This window comes from Anguilla rostrata, chromosome 12 (assembly GCF_018555375.3).
Source record: "Anguilla rostrata isolate EN2019 chromosome 12, ASM1855537v3, whole genome shotgun sequence".
Lineage (NCBI taxonomy): Eukaryota > Metazoa > Chordata > Actinopteri > Anguilliformes > Anguillidae > Anguilla > Anguilla rostrata.
The window spans coordinates 34,545,617-34,567,636 of record NC_057944.1 but is presented as its reverse complement, the minus strand read 5'-3'; the positions used below and the strand labels follow the sequence as shown (position 1 = coordinate 34,567,636).

Genomic DNA, 22,020 nt, shown 5'->3' with positions numbered 1-22,020 from the left:
ATGAATTCGAAAATGAGGACATTATGGAATTAAGGACATTAAGGAATGAGGACATTAAGGAATTCCCTTGTGGACATTATGTTTCTGATCTATTAAGGTAATTTCAGTATCGTTAGGTACCGAGTATCTAGTTAGCATCGTTTAAGTTTCAAATATCATTTCAGTATTGAGTATCGTAATACTAAACCTGGTATCACTATCAAAGTCACAATTTTGGTATCGTGACAACACTAGTGTGACAACTTTTTTAGTTGCGGCGCAGAAACGCTGCAGCTGTGCATACACGCCGGACCATCAAAGTGTTATGACATGCCATCTAAGTGTTACGACATAGTAAAGGCCTTGACGGGAAGCGGCCCGGACACATCCATGGCGACGTAACTAAGTCATCCGACAGCGTCTCTTAGCTCAAAATTGGCCGCAAGTCATCAATATTTTATACAATCATCATGATATTCAGTAGATATGTTGGGTGAAGGCATATGATCATGAGGACAAAGCCATTTTAAAATCGCTCCATAGGGGGCGCGATGCTGCCAATGCTTGGACCCCTTCCAACGCCGCTTGCGGCTTTAATTTTGTTTGTTTCTGCTTTACTGAAACTCCAATTTTAATACAGACGACAGTTGTGCAGCTTAGGAAAAAATATTTTTGGCGGTTAAAAGTAAAAATAAAGAAATCTGAAGCCATATTCTCAAAATGTGATTTTATGTTTTCCATGTTTAAATAGTTCTACAAATAGTTAACTGTCCACATATTCATAATGCTACATTTCATTAAAAAAAATAACTCCCTTTGTTCTTGTGGAGGAATCAAAATGTGTAATTGTGCATGTAATTACATTCCCTGCTGTTTCCAGACCTATGAAAGACAGGTGAAAACAAACATATTACTTTGTAACAATAAGCAAAAATTGTGTATTTTATCATGAATACGATGTACAGAACAAACTCATTTAACTATGCAGAAATTGAAAAAGTGTTTAAAAGGCGTATTTTAGCGACAAACGAAACGCTGATTGAGATCTTACCCGTGTTGCAGCTCTGTGGACTATGGAGTGCCTGGTCGCCAGACGGTCAATATCCCTGGAGTATCCCCCGCCAATCACCGTAGCAACTGGAGTGCCACTCTTCACCACAGTGTCAATCACATACAAGTCTCTCTGATACAGCCCTGCAAAAAAAAACAAACCAAAGACAAACTTAACAAATCTGAGCTTTACAAAAATGTAAAAATGTCCATGAAGCCTTTGCAATTAACAGTTCAGCCACGCTCCTCTCAGAATTTTTGCTGCTTTTTGAAAAAAAATCCTTTATTTAACCAGGAAACCTCTCTTTTTACCATTAACATTAACTTTTTCAAGGGGGACCTGACATACACTCACAGTAACAATCATAATGGCAAGACAGTGGGGAAAAAGCAAGTCACAATTAAACTCGCCTTGGTCCGTTAGGCAAAGCCTCCCCAGCTCATCTTCCTGGTGAGGATCAACGCCCGCGTCGTAGAGCACCAAGTCCGGCCGGAAACGCTTCAGCAGCCAGGGCAAGTGCGTCTCCACTGCGCCGCAAGACACAAGGGCACAATCGAGCCTTAATCAAGGGGCGACATAGCTCAGGAGGTAAGACCGATTGTCTGGCAGTCGGAGGGTTGCCGGTTCAAACCCCGCCCTGGGCGTGTCGAAGTGTCCTTGAGCAAGACACCTAACTGCTCTGGCGAATGAGAGGCATCAATTGTAAAGCGCTTTGGATAAAAGCGCTATATAAATGCAGTCCATTTACCATTTACCATCAAGGCTGTCCTAACTGCAGCAGGATGCAATGAGCACGTGCAACATCCTGTGTGAGGTCGACGTGATGTCTTCTGACGCGTCCTGTCCAGATTCACTCTTAAATAAACCAGGACGTAACGCTCAAGCCAAATCTTATCTTAAATGTTGTGATCTAAGCTTTCGTTTTGAAATGGTGAGCTGATGTTTGGATCTAGGCAGAAAGGGTAGACCGCAATCTGGTTATCCCGTGCGATCAGAATGGCTTCTGAAGTTACGCTATTGGATTTCCACTAACGTCACCGCATCAGCCAAGGTTCAGTACTCAAGGCTATTTTTCTCAAAGCAACACTCTGAGATTTTTTATATTTATTTTGAGATCGTTAGCTGAAGAATGTGTTTTCCTTTTTTTGTGCCAGCCCAGCCTTGCTATGAATGCACGCACAAGGCGTGATGATGTCACGCTATGTACCCGTAGCGAGATACTCTTTGTCCTCCATGCCATCTCGCACGCTGACGTCAAGGTCGCTTTGCTGCTTCCGCACTGGAAAATTCTTCCCACAATGCACTGAGAAGGTGAAAACGTCTGGCTCCCCTCTGAAAATGTAGGCTGTGCCATCTCCCTGTGATACGGCAAAAAAAAACAAGCCCACATCAGGTTTGGGTTTAAACACACACGCACGCACGCACGCACGCACACACACACACACACACACCTTCTACTTACATATTTAAAAGGGGGAGGGGCTGAGCCACACATTAAAACCATTCAGTCTTAATTCAACTCCAATTAACGTCAATACCACTTCAAAAGGGATTTTAAAAAAAAGTTCTCTGCATATTAAAGGCACGCCATCAGATTTGATGTAACACTGGCCATTTTGGCTGTCTGCCATTACCTGATGCACATCCAGATCCACTATGAGGACCTTCCTCCTCCTCCTGGGTGTGGACTCGCCCGTCCAGTGTTTCGCGGCCACGGCCAGGTCGTTGAGGAGGCAGAACCCCGTCCCGTAGCCGGGGAAGGCGTGGTGAGTTCCCCCGGCGGTGCTGCACGCCAGGCCCGATCTCCGCCGCCAGCACCGTGCCCCCTGGGCATTTTTAACGGTCCCCGGGGAGGGGAGAGAGCGGTGAGCAGTGACACAGGCCTCATTTCAAAAAACTGAGACTTTGGAAAAGGGAAAGGGGGTGGGGGTGGGGGTGGTTACTGTTGCTGGGTATTTGGGTAAGGGGGTACGTGTCCAAAGGGATTTAATACTCAAAACATGAAGGGAGGTGTATATCTATCTATCTATCAATCAATCAATCAATCAATCAATCAATATATATATATATATATATAATAAAATATATATATACAAACGTGTTATTGCACAGCACCTCACAATGGTGAGTGAATTTAAAAACCAGAAAAAAATGATGTATCTGGAGGGAGTCCGCCCCCTCATCAGGTGACTGACACACACCTGTGCACACACCTGTTTCATATCGGCAGCGCTGCACAATGCCCTCACTCCAGGGAAAGCCGGTCCTCCTCTGTTCCTTCTCTTCGATCTTCCCGTTCATGAAGTTATGCAGGTACTCCTTTGTGTGCACACAGGCAAGTAGCTCCTCCGACGCCAAATTAGGTGTCCACACCTCCAAAAGGACAAATGCAAGTCAGAGGATAATTATTTGTCTCTGCAGTTGTCATTAGTGTTCAATGCACCCATGACTGCATGCTCTCACCTGTTTGTCTGTTACTACTTGATCTTTAATGAGGAAATGTAGTACTCTAGGGAACTTCCCCATGGGAAATCTGTGGTTTGGCGGGAGGTCACACACATATTTATCGTGATGCACAATTGGAAGGCCTCTTGGTCCACCTATCTGTGCAGAAACAAAGTGCAAATACAGTTTGACCACGTGAATAATACAAAGCCCGGTGACTAATCCCTTTGCGCTTTTATGCGAATATTTACGGTGTTTAGACACTCGCTCTAGTTTTGTTGGTATTACTACGTGAGCTCGCGCAAGCCCGTTTGATGAAGTGATGTGTTTAAAAATATTTATATAATTAGCTATATACATGGAAACAGAATCGCTAGGGCTTTATTGTGATTTGTACACTTACTCGTTCGGTGTGCAAAAACATCTTCCGGGGACCCTGCCGTCCTTTTATCTTCAAAAGTGTCTTCTCTACTATGTATTTGTCGCGGATTGCCAAAGTAAACAGTGCCTTTTGTTTTGTTAAGTATGTCATTTTTGCTTAGCTGAACTATGATCTTGTACTTCGCTACCAAATGCAAGGAAGCAGGTTACGAAACGAACAGAAGAAACGTTACGTCGCCAATTGCTAGTTAGCATGGTTGTCCATTCAAAACTAGCTCGTGGAAGGCGTAAGAATGGATTTTTTGTTTTCGTATCGCACGGTTCTCCAAATATATGATACTTATTTGACTTCCCCAGGACGACACCATCTGTTGAGCAGGCACGTGTAAAGCATTGCAAAACTAACGTTAACGAGCACTTCGCGACCCCTGTGACTGCGCAAATCGTGCAGCATGTGGATGGGCACAGTCCAATATCTGAGTACGATTTAAGCCCATCAGATTCGTATACACATTAGTGAAGTGCGCAGAGTTGACTTCTGTTGACTGAAATCCAACACAGAAAGGCCAAATACCTATTTGTGAGCCGCCACTGTCTCTAGAGGGCGATTTGGGTGTACGACTTCTCCACTAACGACTGATTCAGTACCTGCTTACATTGCTTTTTCTTTGAACCCGAATTGAACAGCCTGTGCGCAAATTGCTCGAGTCCGATACCGTACATTACTAGAAATAACTTAATCAATGTTTTTTTTCCCCCACGGAATTATCACGGTCTCATGTTTACAGCCAAACCAAGAACCCCCAGAATTGATAACCGATTCTTGAATTAAGGAATACGTATGTTATTGGGATGGCAGGTATGCTATATATATATATATATATATATATATATACACACACACACACACACACACACACACACACGAGAGTGGGAGCGGGAAACGGTGGCTGGTACTGTAGCCCGCACCACGATGGAGACCTTGTAGCCTACTGCAACAATTTTTGGCACTCCAATTTATGACAAACACTGGGGATTTGTTTAATAAACATAGTTGTTTTTTAAAAGGAAGCGATTTAAGTCCTATTTTTCTAATTTAATTGCACTTTACTTTGTATATACTCCTAGAGCTGTGCTCTATCCATACACTCTTGTAAGTGTTTTCAGTGAATTTTCTTTATTGTTATAAATGAGGTTTCATAGCTAAAGGAGTGCAGCCTGTAGGCCAAACCCTGCTCACACCAATAAAGCAGAGGTCGGTGGAATCTTTTCAAACCTCAAAAGGGTGAGCCATGGTTATTGCTCTGGCCAACACATTCGATGCCCTCTAACGAAGGAGTAAGTGGATCACTGCGAAGGCGCGGCCCTAGAATGTTCTAGAACAAAGGATCTTACGATGTAAAAATATGTACAGCATAGAATTCTAAAACGGATGGCATTGTTACTGCTAAAAAATATATATATATATTACTTTCATTCCACTGTTGCTTCAAATTTGCAAACATATCAGTAGGGATGAATAATGCAGAGCAGGTGCGTGATTGAGTAGGTCATGAAGACATTGATGTCGGCTGCAGTGAGCCGTACGGCTGTGGACACACGCAAGGACCCTCTGGGCTGATCTGCACTCGCCTCGTTGCGGGTTTACCTTTGGCTCGATTTCAGCGGTGGCTTTTACACCCCCGAGAAGTGCGCAGCGCAGGCTCCTGCTGCTGTAGCGAGTGTGCTTTGTCTCGCCTCAACAGGGTCCTGCCGGTTTGATACAGCACGGAGTGACCACGTGACTCAATCATCTCCGCATGGTTTCCTCTCAAATGGCCGGTCTCATTTGATCTTTTGAGAGGTTTGTTTCTTTGCTTTGTGTGCTTGTTGAAAAAAAAAAAAACAACAGCGGTTGTTTTTAAGGAGAGAAAGGACAGTCCGCCCTTGTGATTGACTGAAAGCAGAGTTACAGATAGAGATCACAGTACACAATGTGCCATGGGGGGGGGGTTGACCCCTGGCCACACTGGGGATTTCTGTATGCATTGACAGCAGTGAAGTGCCCTGTGGACTGTGTCACACGGTGTCCTCGGAACAGCAATTCCATAAATAGTCTGATGGAACATGCACTGAAATGCGTACAGGCAGCTGAAATGTGTACAGGCAGCTGAAATGCGTACAGGCAGCTGAAATGTGTACAGGCAGCTGAAATGATATGATTGGGAAAGAAGGTAGGAAGCAGTGGAGAATGCATTCACAGTTTAATCAATGTGAGCTCTGGTCCCTTTATCAGTATATTGCATCACAGTCTGGTCATTTTATCATTTTGTGAATAATCAATGCCCCCTCCATTGCCACCCTCCTGCTCCCCCCCCCCACTCCCCCCCAAGAAAGGTCTTCTCCTGCCTATCTCAAGTGTCAAGGTTCCCCGAGATAACCACGGACCATTGATTTTCTCAGCACAAGTCTCATTTAAAGCTGTGTTCACAGTGGACTTATCGCATCTGGCATCCGGCAAGCTAAACACGGACAGAATTACACGCGCAGAATTGCGGCGCTGGTACCGTTCTGAGCCATGTTCTGCTACCACTAGGTGGCGATGTTGTGCAAGGTTCGCTGATCCCGGCACCATTGGAAGGTCTGGAGTTTATGTAAGCAACAGAAGGAAGCACAAGGACATAGCTGTGTTAATAAGCACATTTGTCCATTCCTTTACCTTTAACAATTCAGTAATGTATGCCATTTGGAAGAGAAGACCTTTTGTTTGAATGTGTCCTGGTGTGTATAAGTCATGAAGGTAATGGATAACCTTACATGCCTGTCCCCCCCTCCCCCCTTTCAGATTGGGGGAAAATGCTTGGAAAATAGATGTGCATGTTTTCAGGGGTCATATTCCCTTATCCATCAGTCCTCATCCTTCAGAAAACAACATACCTGAACCTCTGAAGCCTTCAGTCTTTTTAAGACACGTCAGATTACAACCATAGACGCCTATGGCACACAATGAGAGTAATTATTGCATTGAGGCTTTATGGATGAAATTACCATACTGCTACAATTTACCATATGTGCCATACCGCTAGATTCTGTATTTATTTATTTATTCATTTATTTATTTTACTTTATTGTTTCTGATTGGGTTAGAAACATTTTATAATTTGTTTACCTAGATTGTCTACCGTAGGACCTTTGTCAGTACAGAGCTTGATTTGTTTTCGCATGAGGGGCACAGTGTAGATGTGCTCTGCGATAAACCGAAACTGAGTCACGGAAAGGGAACATGCCGCGACTAGAAGCGGCCGCTGACACGTGCAGCTGGGGGGGGGGAGGGAGGCGTGCGTACGAGCAGAGAGAGAGCGCATCGCCCCGGGCTGCAGCGCGTGAGCGTTTAGCGCTCGCAAATCGCTCGAATGGCACGTGGGGAGGAGACTAGCCTGCACGTTAGCGCTTAGCACTCGCAAACCGCTCGTGTGGGGAGGAGACTAGCCTGCACGTTAGCGCTTAGCGCTCGCAAACTGCTTGTGTGGGGAGGAGACTAGCCTGCACGTTAGCGTTTAGCGCTCGCAAACCGCTCGGTGGGAGAACTAGCCTGACGTTAGATTAGCGCTGCAAACCCCTCGTGGGAGGAGACTAGCCTGCACGTTAGCATTTAGCGCTCGCAAACCGCTCGTGTGGGGAGGAGACTAGCCTGCACGTTAGCATTTAGCGCTCGCAAACCACTCGAATCGCTCGTGGGGAGGAGACTGGCCTGCACGTTAGCATTTAAGTGCTCGCAAACCGCTCGAATCGCGCACGGGCAGAGACTAGCCTGCACGTTAGCGTTTAGCGATCGCTAACCGCTCGAATCGCGCGTGGGGAGGATGCTAGCCTGCACGTTAGCATTTAGCGCTCGCAAACCGCTGGAATACGACCGGCGGAGACTAGCCCACGCGTAGCCGCCTTTTTAAGACGCCCCGCTGCTGGAATGGGAGCCGTGTTCCTCCTCGTTATCGCCGGCTCTGCCGGAGTCAGCCTCTCGTTCACCGAGGAGGCCCCAGACTGTTCCCGTGGCTGGCCCGGGGCTGCTGATCTAGATCCACGCACCATTCCTCAGATGCTTTCAGCGTTGCGTCACCCCTGCCGGCTCGCGTAGGCCGCATCTGTCGGAGCAGGCTGTCAGGATTCCACAGGCCCTCGCCATCGCGGGCGGCTCCGTTAGGTAAAAAAAAGGAAGGGTGGGCCTCGAGATAGAGTTCTGATGTGAACCTGGGGGGGGAGCCATCGCCCGCTGTGGCCCCGGGGCATCCAGAGATCCGCCAATATGGAGAGGATCACAACTGGCAGCGGCAGTAGCGTCCGGTGAAGCTGCGGGAGGCTTGGACGACAGTCCCCTCTCAGTGCAACTCCAGCCGGGCGCTGGTGTGCTGGAGCGAGGGGAGGGGGGCATGTTCTCTTTGAAATAAGCACAACCAACAAACCACTGCCAAGGCTCCAGATGTAAGGCCCGAATGGAACGACCCAGTCCCCCCCACAACCCCCCACCTCCCCCTCCGTGACCTTCCAATCTGTTACCTCATCTGTACAAACTATAGCGGTTAATTCCCGCCTAACGAGCATGTGGACGATGTCCAGCGCACCTTGGAAGGAGGCCATGTTGCAATCAACGCCTGGATCGCGGGCAAGAGCTGCACAGCTACAGCTGAGACGCCAGACCGAGTGCTCGGCCACCAGTTCAAAAATCCACTTTTGACATCTCTCATTATGCATGGAAGCCAGTACAGGATTCAGGTTGTTAGCACCGAGAGCTTTGCAGTTCCTCCAATTACTGCTCTCTCCCGTGGTTGCCACATGGGCCTGTTGGGTTTTTAAAAAAACATTCACCAGGGGGGTTGCTGTCAAATACATTCGGAGAGGCCAAACGTCAGCTGCGCTGCTTCTTGTTAAGGTGCTGGTGGCACAGTTAAAATTCCAAAGGCGCAGTTGCTGATTCCAAACTGTGGTTAAATGGAAAGTATGGAGAGAAAGAATAGCACCTGGAATCTGTTTTGGTCCCCATTGTGTCATGTCACTGGTATGTTCCTCTCCCATTCAGGGCTACTAGGTGGTTGTCCGGACTCTGGATCTTCAGTTTAACTGCTGTACAATTCTGGGCCTGGAAATGAGTGTTTCAACTGTATAAATGAACTGTATGTAATAAGGTAAGCAGTGTGTAAGTCACTCAGATGGATGACTCGGACTGTAAGTGTGTACTAAATAACAAAATGTAATATCTCTCCCCACCCAAGCCGAATATTGATATAGATGCTGTCGTAAGCAAAGTCCTTTGATTTAATCAGGTTGAATTATTTCTGAGCCAATTTGCTCATCTCAGCCCTGGTCTCATTTTCATTTCCTACCATGAATCTTATGAAACCAATTAATTTGCTGTTAAAGTATTTTAACAGTCATATAACTATGTGTAATAGAGAGATAATTTATGGGTCTGGCGCATGCAGACTGACTTAACGGTGTAGAGAACGACTCCTTACCTGGACAACGTCCCGGGGATGAGCCCAATATAAGGAATGCTGGAGCTCATCGAGCTCAGAGCAAAAGACACCGTAATAAACCAGGGGTGACTGACGCTTCGACGTCAACGATGTCTTCCTCAGAGTCAAAAAGACAAATGGTGTCAGTCTTTGATATTATTGTGGTGAGACAAGTCAATGGCAATGCTGGTCAATTATAGTTTTTTTCAGATGGTTGTAGGGTTTTAAAAGTGTGTGCATTTTTACGAATGGGTGACTCACAGGAGTATCGTGGATTTTCTCTGATGAATTGTGCTGTGAACCCATCGTCACTCAAATGATATCATTCTCTGCATGCCTCTGGGAAAACTCATTCACAAAAAACTGCTCAAAGATACTCTTCTGAAAGATCTACCGCTGAGCATGTTCTTTATTGTTTTTCCCTCACTTTCCTTTACCTTAGGCTTATAAAATCTATTAAAGCTAATTTAATCAACAGACAAACATTGGAGCCCAATGTTGCTGCTTTTTGGAAATACAAAATAAGGCATAAAACTTAGAACCATATGGTTGTCAGAAAATACAAAATGTTGGTCCCTTCTCTTTTAATATACATTCTGGCTACAAGTGCAGGCTTGGACCTGCAGCATATGTGCTTGGTGTGTCACTTTCGTTGAGATTCATCCGCAAACATACTGGCTTTCTGAAGAATTCAACTTGTATCTTAAGTTCCTCTTGGAACAGTGTACGTGGAACAGACCCAAGCTAGCCTTAAGTGTAGCCTCAAGCAATATTCGTATGTTATATTTGAAGTGCTCGCCCTCTGGAAAAGGGATTTCTCCAACGGACAGAACAGTTGTGAATCTGAGTGATCTGTTTTGAATGCTGTGTGTTTATACAGGACTTACTGCGGCGTTCCTGTTGAGAGACATTTAATAGGGTGGTGCTCCCTTTGTTTCCAATCATCTGCATCCGAGTACAGCTCCCTCCTTTGTGCCGGCAAACCTCAAAATCAAAATGTTTTTTTTTTTTTTGCTGATTTGCATTTAATGCTTCATGGTCTTGCATTTGCATATTTTACATATTATTTAAAAATAATTTTGAATTTGAATTAGCTGCTCTGTCATTTTTCATCATTGGGCAACAAAGAAAGCTGGTCCTTCTGTTACTCTCTCTCTCTCCCGCTCTCTCTCAATTCAGATTTTAGATGCCTTATCGTCAGGATTAAATTTATTAATATTGCCACTGAACACACAGCAATGCATTTAAACATCAGACATCAACACATACAACTAGGATAACGGAAAGTAAACAAAAGTAATAATAATAATAGTAATAAACAAACACAAAATCTCTTTCTGGTGTTACATAATGGACAGCACATAAATTATGAGTGTACCCACTCTGTAGAAATCGTGATATTTAATGTTTCTCATTAAATATTTAGGGTATATCCTCTGCAGGTTTTCTCTGTGCATCTGGCTCCCTTGAGCAGACACAATATCTAATGCTTCAGTTCTTTGTGACTCTCGCCTATTGCCTGGGGTCCCTTGAGGTTTGGTTTGCAATGCCTCACCCGGCCCCCCTCCTTACCCCCCACCACCCCGTCCCAGCAGCAGCAGGGGAAGCTGTGCGTTTCGGGGAAGGGGGAGGTCCCAGATGGGCGGCAGGACGGTGGTCACAGCGTTTCATTATGATTTCACACTGGAAGCACTTCTGACAGCAAGAGGAGATTTACTGCCTTCCTTACGCACTGCTGAGTGACAGCTACCATTGCAGGAGGTAAGGGACCCATTATAACACCTTTACTCACGCTGAAAAGAGAAGTATCATGTTCATCAAGATTCATCAGAATTGAAGTGGCAAAAATATTTTTGGCATTTAATTAATTTGCTGATTTGCACCTTGTTTTACACATATTCAGTAAACTGTGCACAAAGAGAAAACTATTTTGAACTTGACTTGAACCTCTGTCGTTTTTTATAATTTGCAACAAAGAAAGTTGCCTTTTTGTTTTACTATATTCCTCTCTCCATATATATTTGTAATTCTCTCTCTCCCCCTCTCTCTCTCTCTCCCTCCCTCCTTTGTTTGCGTTGTTGGATGACAGTTGCCTGTAAGTTCAAGGTCACATTGTGGCTCAGTGTCACTTCGATCTGTTGGGGACTATGCTTGTGTGTGCATATCTTTCTCTTAGTGCCTGTGTGTGTGTGTGTGTGTGTGTGCGTATGTCTACACTACTGGACTCATATGTTCTCTGTTAGAGTTGAGTCAACACTAAGCGTGTGTGTGTGTGTGTGTCTGTGTGCCCATACATGTGCATGTTCCAATAGGAAGGATTAGTGCTGTCTGTTTTGGGAAAAGCCAATGTGCCAGTGAACAGATAAGACTAGAAGGGCAAGCTGCTTTGTTCTTCAGTGCATTATCCAGATCTTCTCATTAGAAAAAAGGGGGAAGGTTGAAAGAGTCTGAATCAATTAGGAAGTCCAGTGCAATAAATGTTATGGTTACCAAGCCAGAGGAAGAAAACTGCTCTCACTGAACTACAGTGGCACTAGTATTTCAGGAGACAATAGAGTACTATCCTTTTCTTCTTGCGATAGACTCAGGCAGTGGGATGTAAAACGTTATTTGTTATGCCTGGATCAAGCACAGTCCTTGTCCCTTGGGTAGAGTGAAGGCTATGGCAATTGGTAGAGAGCCTCGCAATGAAAACAAAAAAACTAGCATCTCCGACCGTTGCAACGGCAAGTTTATGGACCGCGACACCGGGACGAGCAGCTGTCCGTTTCGTTGGTGCTGATCATAGTGCTCGGTCGTCTCCGCGCTGAAGCGAGGCGGAGACAGGTGGCGGGAGAGTAGGAGCCAGGGTTGTTGGCACGGACAGTCGGCTCTCAGGAGTGGCGAAGCTCAAACCTCGATGTCTGTCCCACTCTACAATTAAAGAGCCGTCAGGCACCAATACCGCATGAGTCACTTCTATTGTCGAGCATTCGCTCGGTCATGTTTAATAGACTTATTTAGCCTAGGCTTTCCATTTACTGCATTTGACAATGGCGTTAAAACAACCGATTTTATTTCTGTTTATCTGTGATATTTGCGTCCATTCGTATCTGATTCTTAATCTCCACGATACACAAACGGCATCACTTGAACGACGGAAACGCAAGTTAATCGTTAACCTGCAGTAGCTGATTGTCTGTACTGAGTATTTGCTTTCAAAGACGTAAATGATAAGATTCGGTGAAAAAACAAACCAGTCTGTTTTCTTATGCTTGTGATTTCAATGTCTGTCTCCAGGATATGTTTTACACGTTGGAGGAAATTAAATACAAACACAAACTGGCGACAAATATCCTGTGTGTGTGACCTGTTTTTTTATTTTATTTTTTTATGATAGAAAAAATCTTGAACTTTTTAGAATAGAACTAGAGAGGAGAGAACTGAACCTTTCTTAGTGTAAGCAATGTGACCCTGTCCATATGACTGAGGTTAATTCAAGTGTTAGACCTCAATGTTTTCTCCTCTTTAAAGGGGCCCTGCTGTCATTTTTTCTACGTGATCTGCTGTGCTATAGATCCTTCATATGTCGCATGCAAGTAATTACGATTTCGAAGTATGTCTAGATCAATTTATTTTTGTCCTGTATCGTTAATAGTTGCAGACATCAGTAATCTGATCCGCTTATTTGAACAGACAGACAAACATTTTCACGTAAATGATCAGATCAGGATATTTAATAATCAGGCAGAGAGCCACTAATCAGGCCAAGATGTTTATATTAGGCTGTCATACTCAGTCAATTCTGCAGGCTGAGCTCACCATTTTGAAAAAAAGGCTCTTTCTTTCTCAAACAACAAAACAAGAGTATGACAGCTGGGGGAAATCGCATTTGACTGAGGAGATTGAGATGAAGCCCTCCTCTTCCTCAGCAGGAGAACACCAGTCCTGAGGACACCAGCACGGGCCTGGATGCACAGAGCTGCTTCTCAAGCTGTTTGGCTCTCCTCGAGTAGATTCTCTCTAAAGTAAACGCAGCTGTGTGCCAGCAGCAACGTGTGTGTTGAATGGCAGCCAGCCAGTGACTGTCAGACTGAAATGTGCAGAATTTAGACTCTTCTTTTTTTTTTTTTTTTTTTTTTGGGTACTGTGCCAATGCAGACGTGCGATGCGTGGCATGCGGTGTGTGTGTGTGTGTGTGTGTGTGTGCTGCCAGGGCAGCTGTTCGTGTTACCGCCATCTTTCAGCTCTTCTCGCGCCGATAGCGTGAGAACTTAAGTGGAATCCTGCAAGCGACGGCGTGAAGGCGCTATTCACTTCACCCAGGGATCATTTCAGGAGCTATCCTCACTTCACCCAGGCACCATTTCAGGAGCTATCCTCACTTCACCCAGGCACCATTTCAGGAGCTATCCTCACTTCACCCAGGCACCATTTCAGGAGCTATCCTCACTTCACCCAGGCACCATTTCAGGAGCTATCCTCACTTCACCCAGGCATCATTTCAGGAGCTATCCTCACTTCACCCAGGCACCATTTCAGGAGCTATCCTCACTTCACCCAGGCACCATTTCAGGAGCTGTCCTCACTTCACCCAGGCACCATTTCAGGAGCTACCCTCACTTCACCCATAAGCACCATTTCAGGAGCTATCCTCACTTCACCCAGGCACCATTTCAGGAGCTATCCTCACTTCACCCAGGCACCATTTCAGGAGCTATCCTCACTTCACCCAGGCACCATTTCAGGAGCTATCCTCACTTCACCCAGGCCTGAGCACCATATCAGGAGCTATCCTCACTTCACCCAGGCACCATTTCAGGAGCTATCCTCACTTCACCCAGGCACCATTTCAGGAGCTATCCTCACTTCACCCAGGCATCATATCAGGAGCTATCCTCACTTCACCCAGGCATCATTTCAGGAGCTATCCTCACTTCACCCAGGCACCATTTCAGGAGCTATCCTCACTTCACCCAGGCATCATTTCAGGAGCTATCCTCACTTCACCCAGGCACCATTTCTGGAGCTGTCCTCACTTCACCCAGGCACCATTTCAGGAGCTATCCTCACTTCACCCAGGCACCATTTCTGGAGCTGTCTTCACTTCACCCAGGCACCATTTCAGGAGCTATCCTCACTTCACCCAGGCACCATTTCAGGAGCTATCCTCACTTCACCCAGGCACCATTTCTGGAGCTGTCTTCACTTCACCCAGGCATAATTTCAGGAGCTATCCTCACTTCACCCAGGCACCATTTCAGGAGCTATCCTCACTTCACCCAGGCACCATTTCAGGAGCTATCCTCACTTCACCCAGGCACCATTTCTGGAGCTGTCTTCACTTCACCCAGGCATCATTTCAGGAGCTATCCTCACTTCACCCAGGCACCATTTCAGGAGCTACCCTCACTTCACCCAGGCCTGAGCATCATTTCAGGAGCTGTCCTCACTTCACCCAGGCCATGCCTGAGCACCATATCAGAAGCTGTCCTCACTTCACCCAGGCCTAAGCAACCATTTCAGGAGTCGTCCTCACTTCACCCAGGCACCATTTCAGGAGCTACCCTCACTTCACCCAGGCCTGAGCACCATTTCAGGAGCTGTCCTCACTACACCCAGGCCATGCCTGAGCACCATATCAGGAGCTGTCCTCACTTCACCCAGGCTTAAGCACCATTTCAGGCTCTATCCTTCTCACCACCTGCTGTCTACTTTTTAAAGGCCAAGCCTCTGTGGGTGAACGCTGCACCTCGAGGGCTAGTTCCACACGCTGTTAGACCCTAAACACTGCAAATATGTAGTGTTATGAACGCGGTTCAAAGATCTTGGGTTTGAGTTCCTGCCCCCTTCCAAAATGTATTTTGGCCCCTGTTGGTTAAACTGCTTATGAGTAGGCATTCTTATGACATAAAGACTGTGTGTGTGTGTGTGTGTGTGCGCGTGTGTGCGTGTGTGTGTGTGCCAGGTCTTTAACAGTCACTGAGAGATGCACTTGCATTAAAGTGTGTGAGTGCAAATGGGCGGGGGCGGGAGGGGGTGACAGCTGCCTGGGGGTTGAAGTGAGCTCACTATCAAGTGGAAAGCCTTTTTACAAATTCAACCCTGAGCACGTAACCCATGGACACCTGGTGCTTCATTTGGGGGGGGGGGGGGGGGGCTAATTTTATAAATACATAACTCAATGAACCTCAGCTGGCTTAAACCCACTTCTCCAAAACTGGTGAGACGAGAGCCAGCCGAGCCCTCGCCCTGTGGGTTCCAGCTCATAGTTGGGAACCGATTTAGGCCAGGCTGCTGCTTGAGCCCCAAGGTGACAAACACTAGAGCGGCAGTGTCGTATGTTCGTTAGAGAACTGGGCTTGTTACCTGAAGGTTGCTTGTTTGATAACCAGGTAGGACGCCGCCGTTGTACGCGAGACATGAATTTTAATAGGTCACATGCATACTGTAAACACTCGTAAACACTGCATGGAAACACTGGGAAACATCACGCTAGGGCTCATGACGTGCAGCACGTGTGCGGTGGGCGTGTTTGCCCTGCGCTGGCTGCAGGCCTGACTGCAGGCCTGTCGTCTCGGGCCACACACCACCACATTCCGCAGAGCTACGCGGTGTTTGTTAACCGGACACAGACGGGGCGGAGGCCGCGCTGGTTGCATAAAGCCTCGCATGTGTCTTTGAGTGCACTGCACCTGCCAATTATGAGGTGAGGTCATCGTCGCCGCCCAACCCGCTGCCCACCCCGCCGTGATCTTGCTCTCGTAGGGGAGGAATTTTCCATCTGATTCCAGAAATGCTTGGCAAATGCATGTCGTGGCAAGAGAGGATAGTGTTTTTTTTTTTGTTTTTTTTTTGTTGGTGGTTCCTTTAAGTTTTTATCCCCTTTTCCCGGTCTCCCCCCCCCCCCCCCCTCCAGACAGGTAATGGTGGGCTGCAAGGCCTCTTTTTGACGCACTGAGCCCCCCACACACCTCCACTGGCAATGTCCTTTAATGACAGGCACATATGGAAGTGTGGTCACTGAAATAACAGGCTTTTATTATAATAGACTGGCAGAGGTGTCTGACTCCCACAGCATTCTTTAGCCGTTTAAAATGAGGCGATGAACACCTTAGCTTCCTCTCCTGCTGGTGTTAAGGCTTGCACCATTATTGCCTCCACTCACGCAAACTCTCCCACCCCCCCCCCCCCAATTGCCAATGGACAATACAGGAAAGACTATTACCTGGACAGCACTGACCTGCCTTTACTGGCCTGATTCTAGTAAATTCCCTTTCAGTACAAACATTCGTCCCAAATCTCCCCTCATATCCCCTGTTTATCTTTGATCTGTGGCTCTAAGTCTGATGGGGAAACGATCTATAAAAGACAGTAATAATAATAATAATAATTAATCATTAATAAATAATAATAATAATAATATTATTATCATTATTAATTACAAGAACAACAACAATAACAATAATTTTTTTATTATTATTACAGACCATCTGTAATTGGACACAAGCAGCTCAAAGCGCTTGACAATGGAATAAATGGACAATACATGAAAACAAGGGTAAAGACTTGTTTTAAAATAACAAAAAAAAGACCAAGAGTAAAAATCATCTGCAGTGACACAAAAGCCTTTTTATCCAATGTGTTTTCAGCTGAGGCTTAAAACTAGTGATGGATGAAGTGCCTCATTTTTGGGATGAAATATGGAATGGGATAGCAGGGGGGATGGGGGTCAGCAGTGTTTTTTGGTGGAACACCACTTTTGTCAGAAACATTAATCTCAGTGATTAAAACTTCCCCATTGCCCTGTGCAGAAGCAGAAAAAAAATAAAGCGCTGCTTCGATGTTTGTCATCCTTCCAAGCGGGTAACAACCAATCATGTGCTGTCAGGAGTGGCCCACAGCTTCTGTGAGGCCGCATAGATCATTCATAAATCCGTGGCGTAGTTTAGACGACATGTTGTGCTGCACTACGAAGAACTAGCGAACAAAAATAATGATTTTCCTTAAAAACTTCTGTTTTATTTTAAATGTACGTTTCTCTTGCACTGGAAAATAGCACAATTACTGTTGCCAGTTTTTTGTATGTGTCTTTATGAGAAAAGCATTGACGGGCACCCAGAGCTCATTTGGGATATACTTGGGATTTGGCTTAACAAATTTTAAGATTCTTTCTCAAAATGTATTTAGATAAATCATGTGCTAAATTCTGTTCAGCCGAAAGAGAACACACTCAGAAAAAAATAACATGGCAAGTTTCAAGGCAAACAGGTTTTTAAAAAGAATTATGATAGTCTTCCCTGATTTCCGATAATGCGGTTCCGATAACCAGTATATTACTCAATGTGCTTTGTTCTTTGCTTCCATGTTCCATCCAATATACATATGAAGTTCATTAACCAACAGAACACGTGTAACCAAGCAACCAAGGTAATTATCGTGTCACTTAACGACAGCACGCCATCTTCACACCTGCAATTTCTTGGAGGGATTATATTTTACAGTATATTGCAAACAATAAACAACAGAGAAACAGTCATTAAAATGGCTTCTCTTGCTGAAAGGCAAATAAATAAATAAATACGCACGCCTTGAAACTGCATAATCAGTACACACGATCCGGTAAGATGATCTTTTTCATCTCGCAGAAATGAATGCTAATAATGTGCATTCATTACATGGCAGACCCGAGCCGTCTGCCTCAGATCCAGTGAGCCGAGGCCCTGCAGATGACAGCTGGTGTTTTCCCGTCCAGTGAGCGGGGTGTCCTGGCTGTTATTACAGAGCTTAATTACAGACGTGGGCGATTAATTCATCATATTGCTAAACGGGAGTGCGGGAGGAGGAGGAGGAGGAGGTCCCGTCTCTTTTTGTACTTGTGGCAGTGCTGTGTGAGTCTGGAGCTCTCTGACGTGACATTAATTAACCCGTTGAAAAGTAGTTTTTTTTTTTTTGGAATGTTTTTTTTCTTCTAAATTCTGAGACCGTGTTCTAGAACTCCATTTCTTTCAATTGCCAGTGGTGATTGTTTGCATCAGCATTAGAATGTTCAGGTAAGAACATACTAATCGCGTATTTTTGATCTCACGCCTTAAAAGGCCTCGGTCACAAAAGGGACATACATGCACTTGTGGGTGGGAAATAGATGTTGGGGCCAGGTGAGATTGGGAGAGAACGTTGACCACTGACTTTCAGTTGAAGAGGTCGGTTAGAAGTCCACAGGTCTGTCTCTTGAGTGTAATTCTGTAAAACCCTCTTTCTTGTGAAATTGAGCGCAAGATTAATTTTTTTCGATTAATAGTCTGAAACTCCTGAAAAAAAATCCAGGTACAGTTCAGAATAACCAGTTTCTTGGACTTCTGTCTGCAAGCACACATTGTTTTTTTTTTTTTTTTTTTTAATTCAGTAGTAAAACTAGTGTAGCAATAACAAGCACGTGTCTCTTGTGAGCTTTGACGAGCTAAATCAAAAACTTAAACGGATCCATTTGAAACGGTCTGTGAGTTATTCTCCCCTCCGAGCTCCTGAGGCATGATTCATCGTGACAGGTTGAAAACCGCGGGCCACAGACAGGACTACACGGAGGGGGTAATGCGGAACATCTGTGCAGGACAGGAGGAATGTTCGGAATCCGCAGGAGAACGAAAAAGAAACGGGAATATTGATTCAAAGGCCGAGTTATTGCCGGAATGTTCCACAACTCAGCTTGTGTCACGGAAATTTTGATTATTTTTTTATTAGTTTTATTTCTCTGTCCTTGGATTGTGGAAAAAAGGAATGTAATGCCAGCGGCTGTCGCAGGCCCAAAAAAGTACATTAAATTTGGAAGACTTATCTTAATGTGGACTTTCCTGTGGCTGGCCCTGTGTGTTTTTGGATACTTGATTTATTTATTTTTTTATTTTTTTATCATGCCATTATTTGGTCCAGTTCTGGTTCCTGTTGCACATTATGTTTAAGTGTTTTCCACTGCTACTGTTTTTCTTAATATTGAAGGAACCTGTAGGTACCTGCCTGGAGCACGGTTGAATAGTCACAGGGACTTTGAGGGGTAGACGTAGGAGTGATTGACTGTGATGTGTGTGATTTCCCCCCCCCCCTCCCCCCTCAGCTTCCAGTTAACTTCACCAGCTTGGCAATAGTCATATGTTATACTGACAAGTGTTTTGGAGGGGACAAGGAGTATTAATGAGCAAATTAAAGCAGTAATAATAATGGCATTGAATATAAAATAGCGATAAATATATAGAGACCTGTGTGATTTTGTAGTTGGTTGGTCACTACCCCTCAAGTTGTGTCTGGCCACATACCATGCAACCAGTGGTGCTCTAGGTCTATCTGTCGGTGTTATTCCCATAATTTGTCATCTTCACACATATTCCTGAATTAAAGGAGCAGTTTTTCCATTGTATTGATTTATTTTTTAAATTATATTTGTTTAAAGAAATGCATAATTGTTTCGTGTATATCCTATAATGTAGGATTCTATCTCTCTCATTCCCTTTCTTCTCTCTCTCCCTCTCTCTTTAACTTTCTCATCTCCCCATACTTGGCTGAACACGCCAATAACATGTTTTCTTGCTGCCAGACAGGCCTTCAATCATGCAGCCGCAAGTTCCAGCGAACACTGTGAGCCCTGTTCTCCCTGCTTCGGTTCAGCCTCGGCTCTCACTTACCAATTCGCAAACCACAACCCTTTTCCCTCCTCTCTGTCCCCTCTACTGGCTGATAATACTGATAAGAAACAGAAATAAAAACAAACGGGGGGGGGGTATTGTACACGCCACCCCTGCACATTCACCTGCAGTGCATTTCAGATCTGGCGTTCCTGCCTGTTAGCTTACAGTGCGTTTGAACTTGAGGTCGGCCATTTTGACTGCAGGGAAGCGTCTTGCGCAACCAGGAGGCGGCTTCAGTGGCCTCGACCACCTTCCAAACCTCAAGCTATTTCTCTTTGCTCCGGTCCTGGTTAAGAGTGTTAAAATTAGAACGCGGGGTGCTGGGGGGGGGGGGACATATTTGCGGCCAACACATGAAAAAGCTCCTTGAGTTTGAGAGAACAGAAAGGTCTCAGGCGAGGTTGCGGGTTGGAGTTTGACCTCCCCCCCCTTGACCCCCCCGGAGGCGAACGAGGCCTCGACGTTTAGCGCGCCAAGCCGGCGGCGCACGGCAGTGACACGGCGGCGTGTCAGAGGGGGCCGGGAGTCCTGGGAAGACTCTGCCGTTCTCTGAGAGACACGGCGAGAGCCAACAAAGAGGTAAACAGCCTCAAACCCCCCCCCCCCAAAAAAAAAAACAAAGGGGCTTGTGTTCACAGTCTGACTCAAAGCTCCTTTTAACAACGAACCCACAGGGATTCTGTTATAGCAGCCCCATCACTGAGCTGTCGAATGTGCAGCGCTTTTTTAATGGTAAGACACAGAATGCTGTAGAGGTTGATCTGTGGAACTAAGGTTGATCTGAATGGAGGTACTCAACGGGCATTGAGCGCATCGGTTACAAGGGTTTCATGTCTCGTCCTGTGATGCGGGCTGGGGGAGGGTGTGTGTGTGTGTGGGGGGGGGGTATTATCTTCAAGTAGACTGGTTTGGTGAGAAGTTTGAGAATTTCTGTAGTGTAACAACCACACAGAGGTAACTACAGTGGGGTCACTAGGGTTGGTGACACCCTGATGTTGTCGACGGGGGGAGGGGGGGGGTGCCGGGGGTGCTGTTGGTTGTTGTTGACCGGGGTTATGCATTCAAACGACAAAGCGCTTCTCGTCACATTAATACCGCTAATCAAATCAACCGGCAGTAAACTGCATCGAGGAAATGAGCTGTTTCAACCCGTCGTAACACACAACACTGCACAAAAAATGTATTGCCGGTCATTTCAGTGTCACCGCCCTCTGATGGTGTCAACCGGTGCGGTCCGCACCCCCCTAGTGACGTCTCTGGGTAACTAAGACAACAACAATCCGAACAGTGTGATTATCGTGACCTCTAGAGATGTATGTGCGTGTTTGTGTCTGTATCCATGCTTGTGTTTGTGTGTGTGTGTGTGTGTGTGTGGAGCAGAGGATGAGGGTTGTCAGTGCTGTCCTTTGTTTTGTAGTTGTTCCAATGACCTTGATATGCACTTTTGTACATCACTTTGGATAAAAGCATTTGCTAAATAAATGTAATGTAATGCAATGTAATGTCCAGTACTCTCAGGTCTTCATCTTGCTGGCCAAATCACCCGCCCATCTGTGACTCTTAGTACCTCCTGGCTGTCAGGCTGAGTCATGGGCTCTCTGTAAGTCAGAAGCCAGCTTTTTACCAGAAAGCCACCTGCTCATCAGCTTGACAAGGCTATTTTGCCTGGCACAGTAGTAAAATGGATGAAATGGATACAAAATTGGTGGAGAGGATATGTCCAAACCGCTAACTAATGGCATTGATGGAGTTGATGATGAAATATTTGAGAGAGTGTGCGTGTGAGAGAGAGAGTGAGAAAAGGAGAGAGGGTGTGTGTGTGTGCACGTGTGTGTGCGTGTATGCATATGTACGTGCGTGCGTGTGTGAGTGAGGGGTGTCCAGTGAAGACTCAGGTCTTCACCTTACTGGCCAAATCAGCTGGCCATCTATGACTCTTAGCGCCCCCTATCTGTCAGGCTGAGTAATGCCCTCCCACGGCTCACTGTAAGTCAGATACCAGCTTTTACTTCAGTGT

The 22,020-nt window shown here is 45.7% G+C and overlaps 1 protein-coding gene across 1 annotated transcript; it reads right to left on the bottom strand.

Moving 5' to 3' along the window:
- Nucleotides 1-782: 782 nt before the first annotated feature.
- hdac12 (histone deacetylase 12) lies at nucleotides 783-4,313 on the bottom strand. The gene is given in 9 exon segments (XM_064302823.1): nucleotides 783-861; nucleotides 1,031-1,173; nucleotides 1,441-1,557; nucleotides 2,238-2,388; nucleotides 2,665-2,830; nucleotides 2,832-2,856; nucleotides 3,244-3,403; nucleotides 3,494-3,634; nucleotides 3,879-4,313. Coding segments are annotated over 9 exon segments (1,056 nt in total). The 5' UTR covers nucleotides 4,008-4,313; the 3' UTR covers nucleotides 783-837.
- Nucleotides 4,314-22,020: the final 17,707 nt, after the last annotated feature.